At 42.4% G+C, this 9,800-nt stretch overlaps 1 protein-coding gene across 1 annotated transcript; it reads left to right on the top strand.

Moving 5' to 3' along the window:
- Window positions 1–2,420: 2,420 nt before the first annotated feature.
- Window positions 2,421–9,555, top strand: LOC120681249. The gene is made up of 9 exons (XM_039962761.1): window positions 2,421–2,773; window positions 3,787–4,134; window positions 4,787–5,213; window positions 5,446–5,518; window positions 5,718–5,835; window positions 5,984–6,332; window positions 6,919–6,923; window positions 7,106–7,611; window positions 7,953–9,555. The coding sequence occupies exons 1-9, from the start codon at window positions 2,734–2,736 to the stop codon at window positions 9,102–9,104; spliced, it is 3,018 nt and encodes a 1,005-aa protein (XP_039818695.1). The 5' UTR covers window positions 2,421–2,733; the 3' UTR covers window positions 9,105–9,555.
- The last annotated feature ends 245 nt before the right edge of the window (window positions 9,556–9,800 follow it).

The raw sequence follows: 9,800 nt of genomic DNA, 5'->3' as shown, positions 1-9,800 counted from the left end.
TTTGTTTGGTATAACTAGCAAGTCTGGGACTAACAAATAGTGTGGCCACCATGTTAAAACCCGAAAGAGACCGACCATTGGGTGGGCTCTGAGTAAAATATGGCTCGTATGAGGTGACCCTGTCTTGATGATGCCTAATTTCCTTGGGACGTAAATGGCCAAATTTCTGACGCAGCATTTGTCTCAATCGTGTCATCGCTGATTTGAATATTGGTAGCCTGTTTTGGTGTAAAAATACGTCAGCGGTGGCATCACTAGTACTCTCGTAGACCTCTTGTTAACGCTGTTCATCAGTGGTGAAGATGTGGCTACCGTTGAATGGGTGACAGGACGGTCTAATTCTTTTGCTTGATTTTGATTCAACTATAGTTTCAATGAGTGATGCACATGAAAAGTACTCTCTGTTTTCAAGAAAAAAAAAACACCAATTCACGTGTCAACCAAACTCAAATTCGAGTGTAAACCAAACTCTAGATTCTAGCGGAATTTATTGCCTTGTTGAAACGGATAGTAGGTAGCTTTACTAGAGGCAATTCATGTGATCACATTTGGAATTTGTATGACTGTTGTTAGTTGGATGATACAGCGCAGAGTCGCTTGTCTTTGGGTGTAAAATGCTGGGTGGCACCAGAAATTCGAAATATGTTAGAGAAAAGATGGCAAGATATCGCTGCACCTTTGCCAATTCAACGGTTGACTTGCAAGATCACCCACAGAATTGCAGGGGAATCACCTAGTTAATATTTCTGGCAAACACATTAAAACAGCTTTTGGGACTGGCCTGTGCAGCCCTCCATATTGGGAACCTGTGCTTTCGCACTATTCTGAGAGCAAGTACAATAAGCCAAACCACGTCAGCATATTCCTACATGGCCAGGAGAGAAAAGAGGAGAGAGAATGAGATCGACGCTGGCAGCGTCCCCGGTTGCATCACATCCTCCAAGACGCTGCTGGTCCCACACGCACTTAATCTCTCCCTCGCTCTCTCGTGCTGCCATCCCTGTCTCCTCTCTGGTGGGTCATATATAAATAAAAATATTTTTGCAATAGAAGAAGAGACTAGCTTATTGTATACTTTGTCTATTAGATTTCTTTGCTGCCTACGTAGCTTGGCTTATAGACAAGCTTATTAGCCTTGCTCTTATACACTAAGTCGTCGATATGCTAGAAAATTTCTACATTAATAACACATAACTTGCCATGCCTTAGTCATTTCCATACTTTGAATAACTACAAGAAAGAAAAGTCGCCAAATCAAATTGCAAAAGAAAAAATGCAAAAAATATTCATTTCAAAGGTGAATCAAATTTTGAGTCTATTTTCCGGGCCTGTCTTCCCGTTCTACACGAGTGCTATGGATCCTACACCTCCTATGCGGCTATGCTCGATGCATATTCTTTAGCATCACATCAAGACATTTATATCTTCCTTGTGACATCGCTCCATCTACATACACCTTTAGGCTTATTTGGGTTTTAGATCATCCACCGAGCAACACTGATTCAATGTGATTTTCACCTTTCATGTGTCACCTTTATGCCTCATCCTTCTCCCTTAATCTTTATGTGTCTATAAAGTTTTCAACTCTGTATCCATAGCTCACACCTAGACGTTTATAAGCTAGCATGGATTAAATGTCTTAGAAATCATATCTTACTTTTAGAATAAAATAAATTATAGTACCGCATTCATAAATGTAAGCCTAAATTTTTACGCAGGATGTGATCAAGTTATTTTGAGTATAAATCAATTAATTTTGACGTTATATATCTTTCAAAATTTCGTACGTTCCCGCGTTTTCGTATAGTAGAGAGTTATCACTATTCGCTAACAGATTATTCCAATAGTTTACCTAAAGTGCACACAACAAATTGCATTGTGCCTAAGAAAAATGTTTTACCCTATCAATGACTTTTCAATCTCAACTACATTATGCAATACCATCCTTGGTTAAGCTTTGTTGGATTGAACATGTGCTCTTTTCTCAAGGGGGTAAGATGCAAATGGCCCCAAGGCAAAAAGATTCTTTCAATGGCACCTAGAGCGGACAGCTTTACAGGTAAGCAAATTGACTAATTAGTTCATTGAAATATCCGACCCACATGAATAATCAGGGAATTGAATTTAATGAAATGAAATCACAGCAAAAACCAACCCCCAAAAGGCCGAAAGATGCAAGAAAAAGAAGCCATGGCCTCCCCCTCTGCCTCATCTGTTTTTCCTACTTTGCCCAATTCATCATTGCTTATTTGTTTCTCTCTCTCTCTAATTAACAAAAACATACATCTTTTAAACTATATTTTATTTCTTCTGGATTCCTCCCTAAATGCCTTTCACCTGGCCCTTGTAAATCTCCTCCTCTCCGGCTGCTGCTGCTGCAGCATTCCTTCCTCCATTATTTCTCCACCCCTTCCCCCTCTATTTCTCTCTCTCCTCTACCTTCTCTCTAAAAGACGGGATACACAGAACAACAGGAAAACAAATAGAGGAGAGGAAGGAAGAAAGAAGAGCACCTATCTACTCCATGGGCTGTGGAGCTGCTCCCAGGAATCCCCTCTGGGTTTGACGAGATTCATACAGAAAAATAATTCTCATTTTTCCCTTTCCCCCCAAGAATTTACCTGTGCGGGAGAACTGCTTGTTTCTGCTTTGTTTTTCCATTTTTGTTTTATTGCGATTTTTTTTTTGGTCCGTTCTTCTTCACCTGTGTGGAGGTGGGGGCCTGAGGGAATCATGGGGAAGGAAGGACCCTGCCGTCATTGCGGAGTCCCAAGTGAGCTCTTGTTCTTGAATAAAGCTAGAAATTTTCTTCTCTCTCTCTCTCTCTCTCTCGTTTTGCTCCCCTTTTCCCCTTTGTTCCTTAGCAAGTTTTACTTTTCAAATGATGATTTCCCCCAATTATGCATCTGGGAAGCGGGCCTTAGACAACATCTCTGAGCTCCGTAGGACTCGAATTCCTCATCTTTCCGTGTTCTTGGTGCGCTCGTTGATGGTTATTATTACTCTGGATTCGTTGAACTGCCAGGAGTGTTCAAGAGATATCTCATATCTGTGCACATAGTTGAGGTTTCAAAGGCCTTTGCCTGTAAAATTCAAAACGTGACGAACAGACTATACCATGCTCACGGAACACATTTAGAGTTGTGTTTGACTACGGAGGATATGCGCTTCTTAGATAACTTCTGGAGATAATGAGAGATTAGATGCAGCAGAGACTCCTATTCTACAAGAAAAAAAATAGCCATTTGCTTCTGCCATTCAGATATTTAGAGCTCCCTTGCTGTTGCTGCTGCTATAGAAATGCTTAGGTTCACGGTTCCATTGAAGTGAAAACTTTGATTAGCTGTGTAATTTTTACACAAGCTTATCCCATATTATGGCAGCAGCATTATATGGTCTGAACTTTCTTTAGCTCCTACTGAAGCAAATGCTCCTTTGAAGTGGCTATCTGCGTCCAGTATGGCCATTGCGTAGAACGGCATATTAAGATTACATGCTTGTATTGTTGAACTAACCATTAAGGCATTGAAAACAGTATCTGAAATATTTGATCTGAAGTATGTGATTAGTTTCATGATGTCTTCTGGATACACTCATTGACAGTGTGTAGTTTCTTACCCTTTTTCTCTGTTCCCTACCCAGATGGCCACATCTCTTGATACATCTGAATTGTGATATCAATTCCTATGGGCAGTGATACACTGTCATTAAACTCTGAACTTGTACACCACTCACATTTTTGCATATCAATTTTTGATGGATTTCTCATGGGAAATTCTGGAGCAGGTACTCCCCTTTGGCGAAATGGGCCACCAGATAAGCCGGTGTTGTGCAATGCATGTGGCTCGAGATGGAGAACGAAGGGTTCGTTGGCAAACTACACCCCAATGCATCGGAAGGATGATATTGATGATGATGAACCTAGAATTAACAAGCTGAAGCCACCAACATCAAAGTTGAAATCACAGAAGAAAAAAGCAAATCACATCATAATTGAGAATGGGCTATTTTCTTGTCAGAATTTCCGAAAGATGGGGGATCCTGACCCAAGCTATCGATCTGGTTCAGGATCTGCAGTATCATACTCTGAGAATTGTGGGCCATATGGTGCCTCTAATGCAAGCGAAATGACAGGTCAGTGATCTCAATGTCTACTTTGCTTAATAAAATAATTTGTGTGCGCTCTCATCCTTTGTGGGTCTGTGCATTGATTCAGTTTAAGATGAGTGATAGACTTAATAGCAGAAGTACATTCTTAGATGCTTTGTCTACGAAGTTGTGCTTGAACATTAAAATTTTCTTTAGACATCTTTATATTGCTACCTTTTAGAAATCATATTATTCATATGTTTGTACTGCAAATCTAAATTTTATCCTCTGTTTTTTTCATGAAGGCGTTTATGCCACTCGAACAGTTTTTAGTAAACTCTTGTTCCTTCTGTAGTCCAGAATTATGAGTTCATGAGAAGTTCAGAACTTATGGTGATTTGATAAACCATTAGCTACTTATTTGTCATTATTATCATGGAGGTAACCGTGAAGGATTGTGATCTAGATATGCGGTTCAAACACGATGGTGCCTAATATGTAGTGAAGATAATATCAATACTTGATGCACCATTGGCAATGATGTGTCTTCCTTTATCACGTCTCTGAAGTAATTTTCGATCACATCAATCCCATGGAACAAAAATAAAGATCTAGTATTGATTTGCCATAATTCGTCTAGAATTTACCTTTTTGTCACAAATGTCAACGTTGACTCTCAGATATATTGCCAATTCAGGTTCAGCACAATCACATGCTTGGGAGTCCCTAGTGTCATCGAGAAAAAGGAGCTGGGTCACTCGTCAAAAACCTTCACCAGTAGAAAAACTTGCAAAAGATCTTAACTCCATCATGCATGAAGAGCAGCTATATTACCTTTCAGGATCATCAGAGGAAGACCTACTATACCATAGTGAAACTCCTGTGGGCTCCTTAGAGATAGGATCTGGAAGTGTGCTTCTAAGGCATCCGAACTTGAAATCACTGGAAGAAGAATCAGAAGCAAGCTCCATTCCTGCAGATAACAAATCATACATCACAAGTGAATCCTACTCTGGGTCTGCCTCGTTTGTTGCTCATAGTGGAAACAGAGCAGCAATCAACCTAAATGCTGCAACTGCAAGGCCAAAGAGGTTGCCGCTGAATATTGAAGATAATGCTAGAAGGTATTGTACTTTTTATGTTCTTACTAGCATACTACTCTGTCCCAACAAAGAATGCAATTCCGGGTATGCACCTGGATGTCATATTGTCCAGATACATGCCAGAATTGCATCCTTTGTTGGGATGGAGGGAGCGTGTATTTGAGGATTGTATTTATCCTTAGTGTTCATTCAATAGTCTAAACAAGTTCCTTTAGTAAAAATCAATCTAAGTTTTTTTCCTATGTCTTTGCAGGGATAAACTTCATTACGGAAATCAGCATATCCCAGAGAGTATTGATTCAGCTTTAGTTTCAGTAGGTTTAGAGGTACCCATCCTATGATGCTTTTGTTTGTTCAGGTTAATGATTTGTAGATATTATCTGCATAGACTATAGAGTGTCACCGGATTTGGTTAGCATATGTGTATCTTAACTAATCAGTGAAACTAAACCCATATAATATATCCTCATTCTTGAGCAGGACACTTGCTTGTATGTGTCTAAATAGTTGTTTCTTTTTTATCAGGAAAAGGAGATTAAGGCAACTGGGGGTGTGGAGAATATCAGTCGATCAAAAGGCTTTACCAAGTCCACTATGAATCTGCTCAAAAGATCCCATGACACTCACATTCAGAGTGACACAGGTTAGCAATCTTAGTTCCTCTGATCCTGACTTGCATCAAGTTTCTAGATGTGACATCTAAAAATGTCTGGAGTATATTCCTATTTCACTACTTCTGCATGTCAGTGACATGAAAGGTTTCTCATGTGCTTTTCCCTGTGAACATGCAGAACTAGAGGGTACCATGATGAATCATAAAAAAGTTCTAAAATCTGGGGATTTGGCTCCTGAATTTAAAAGCTCATCTCTGCTGAAATCGAGCTATCCCACCAAAGATTCAACCTGCGCTGGAGAAGCACTTAACTTATTTATGTTACCCCCAGAAAAGTTATCCCTGTTGGTCCCTCAACAATATGTCGATGACGACTCTGATCAAGACTTGCTGCTGGAGATTCCTCTAAATGCATGGCACGCGGAGGCAGAACTTCTTTGTCAACCATCTCAGCTGAGTTCAATAACTCAGAGCTCCAACTCCGTGGATGGGGTTGCTGGAGGAGAGGGGCGTCTCAAGCAACCATAGTCCCAGGTCCCATTAGCAAGAAATTAGGAATAGGTGATAACTGTAGTTTTGTTTAGGTTCCTGGATCATGGTGCCTTTATTTACCAACCAACGATGGGGGTTCTGTGGCCCAGATAACAATGTGCGTCGTCCGCCAACTTGGCAACTGTCTGTTTAGCTAATGTTTGTAGCATGCTTTTGGATCGGGTTCTGCTGGTTTTCTGTGGCACATGGCTCGTGGAGAGATCACAAGCTGTCTCTCTGTATGGAAAATATGTCATCTTATTGCAGGAAAATGAGTAAAGAAAAATATTAGAGATGTATGTGATATGCACTTTGCAGTCGGTGCTGAAGTGCTTGTTGGCAAACCTGTTTTGTCTGGTTGAGCATGCTGTGCGTGTCTGAATTCTATCTTAACTCCAATCAAAACTTTCACCTAAAGATCCAAGTTTCAAATCGGCGTCTCGAACTTCTCACCAGAGATAGTAATGGCGCAACATCAACACCTAGCCATGGCGAGGACTTGGAGCGGCTCGAGCAGTCAACATACTCTTTTTTTTTGAACTGTATAGTCAACATACTCTTAGAATTGCAATTTTCTCCTAGTGGAAGTTAAGAACAAGCATCTAGGGGGGGGGGGGGTATGGGCTGTGAAGATAGTGAGCTTCTAGTCGATGGCCCAAAGGTAAACAGATCACGGCCCACCAATACAAATCCGCGCGGGAAGACGCAAAGGCGGAGGACTGTGGGCCCAGATTGTGCGGATTCTGACACACGAATCCTAAAGCGCCAGCCCAGCCCGCAAACCCGGCCTCCGGCTCGCCACTCTCTTATCCCCTTTCCTTCATCCGCAACGCAACGGAGGCCGCCCTTCTCCTCGCCGCTCCCCGCCCGCCCGCCCGCTCGCGCACCATGCTGCTCCACCTCGTCACCTCCTCCTCCCCCCTAACCACGGCACGCCCCTCGACGCAGAGGCGTCCGTGCGTTTCCGCGGTGGCGGCGGTGACGATTAGGTGCGCAGCGTCCTCCTCGAGCACCCCGTCGTCGTCTGCATCGGAGGCGGCTGCTGCTGGGCAGCAGGTGGCGAAGGTGCACAGCTACGGGACGGTGGACTACGAGCGTCGCGCTCCGCTGCGGTGGGGAACCCTGTACCGGCGCATCGCGGTGGGGCACGGCGGGCGGCCCGTGGGGCGCACGCTGGGGTCCTGGGACGAGGGGGAGCGCCGCCTCGACAAGTGGGAGCTCTGCCGCATCGCCAAGGAGCTCCGCAAGTTCAGGAGGTTCAACCTCGCGCTCCAGGTAGCTATGCTGTTGTGATCCGGCTCCGTGGCGTCTCTCTACGACCGATTCCCCTTCGATTTCAGCCAATGCACCTATTTATTCATGAACCTGGGGGCTGAACTGAAAAGTAGCCACTGTTCGAGCATTATGGTGGCCTAATTAGGGGTGTGAAACAGTAGCTTGATTCCTTAACGTTCCCACAAATCCTTTTCGGTGCTCAGCCTATGATAATGCTTATTGATGACTAGGCATTAGAATTTACTGTATTCTTGATATGCCTTCTGATGGCCAAGCGTAAATGCGTAATAATGATAACCTTGATATTGGTTCTCATCAAAAGTTTTCCATGACATACACAGGTTTATGATTGGATGGCAGGGCGCAGAGATAGATTTCCACTCTCATCAAGCGATATGGCAATTCAGTTGGATCTGATTGCTAAAGTACATGGTGTTTCACATGCTGAGAAATACTTTGAGGATCTTCCTGATACCATGAAGGACAAGCGGACTTACGGTTCCCTTCTAAATGTTTACGCCCAAGCTACGATGAAAGAGAAAACGGAAGACACATTTCAGCAAATGAGGAAAAAGGGATTTGCTTCTGACACGTTACCTTGTAATGTGCTGATGAATTTCTATGTGGATGTTGGAGAGCCTGATAAAGTGTCGTCAATTATTGATGAGATGAAGGATAGAAATGTTTCCTTTGATGTATGCACTTACAACATATGGATAAAGAGCTGTGCAGCCAAACAAGATGCTGACGAAATGGAGCGAGTCTTTAGCCAGATGATCGCTGATGAGTCTGTTATTGCAAATTGGACAACTTATACCACACTGGCTAGCATGTATATTAAGCTTGGGAACTCTGAGAAGGCAGAAGAATGTTTGAAAGAAGCTGAAAAGAGAACTACAGGTCGGGAGAAAAAGTGTTTTCACTATCTCATCACACTCTATAGCCATCTTGGCAAGAAGGAAGAAGTTTACCGTATTTGGAGCTGGTATAAAGCAACTTTCCCTACAATTCATAACCTGGGTTACCAAGAGGTACTATCAGCCCTTGTAAGGATAGGAGATATTGAGGGAGCTGAGCTTCTATATGAGGAATGGGCATCCAAAAGCTCTAGTTTTGATCCTAAGACTATGAACATTTTATTGGCATGGTATGCTAGAGAAGGTTTGATTACCAAGGGTGAGCAAATTCTGAACCGATTTGTTGAGAAAGGTGGAAACCCCAAGCCAAACACCTGGGAAATCCTTGCCACAGCCTACCTGAAGGATAATAAAATATTGGAAGCTCTGTCATGCATGGAGAAAGCCACAGCAGTTAAAAGTGCAAGTAAATGGAAACCAAGACCCACCAATGTTGAGAGTCTTCTGGCAAGTTTCAAGGAGAAGAATGACACAGAGGGTGCAGACAGGTTAGTGAGTGTACTTACAAGTAGAGGATGTGCTGAGGATGAAGAATACAAGTCACTGATTGACACCTATGCTTTTGCGGGCACATAATGGTGGAGGCAAGAGTAACGATATGATGAGTACCGTGCATTGAACAATTGCATTGCTTGCCTGTAATGTTTTCTAAACATGTGTGCTCAATTGGTACAGCTATGTCAATTCCAGAGGGGTTGCATGCATTTGATCAGATGTTTCGCTAGACAAAGCAAGACAACAAGGTACATAGATCTTTCTGATCCTTGGCTCAGCTAGAAATTCTAAAATCATGAACAAGGGGCCAATTAGATGGCTTCTTTGTACTTTCGAAATGTATATTTACATTATTTTTGAGGATTAATCAAGCCTTCTTGGTGCAATAGTTTTATCAACAGCTGGTTGAGGTTGTTTACTTTCTGCCTACAAACCGGTTCAGTTTCTTAATTTGTACATAAACTAGATTCGATTGCTTTGCTTGATTACCGTTGAAGTCAATAAGAGGATGCATGACTAGAAGCTTTTTCTCCTCTTGGTCACTTCTTGTTCTTGGGATCGAAGGTGTACTTCAATGCTCGCACGTTGTCACTCTTTGACTTGACACTGCTTAGGTTTACTATGGCCCTTTGCTTCACACTTACGTTCTTACCTATGGCTTGCAAACTTCACATCACATAATTATGTATCATCTCTTAACTTCATGTATGATTGGCATGTTTGTTTTGATTGGTGCATATAGTTTGTGTAGATCGTGATACCCGGATAATGGTAGCT

Source organism: Panicum virgatum, chromosome 7N (assembly GCF_016808335.1).
Source record: "Panicum virgatum strain AP13 chromosome 7N, P.virgatum_v5, whole genome shotgun sequence".
Taxonomy (NCBI): domain Eukaryota; kingdom Viridiplantae; phylum Streptophyta; class Magnoliopsida; order Poales; family Poaceae; genus Panicum; species Panicum virgatum.
This window is presented reverse-complemented; position numbering and strand designations above follow the sequence as displayed.

What these genes read in the sequence shown, in the direction of transcription:
- LOC120681249 (XM_039962761.1), top strand. Translation starts at nt 2,734, where the DNA reads ATGGGGAAGGAAGGACCCTGCCGTCATTGCGGAGTCCCAA. An exon ending in CCGTCATTGCGGAGTCCCAA is followed by an intron (nt 2,774 to 3,786) that starts GTGAGCTCTTGT and finishes ATTCTGGAGCAG; the next exon opens with GTACTCCCCTTTGGCGAAAT. An exon ending in TAATGCAAGCGAAATGACAG is followed by an intron (nt 4,135 to 4,786) that starts GTCAGTGATCTC and finishes TTGCCAATTCAG; the next exon opens with GTTCAGCACAATCACATGCT.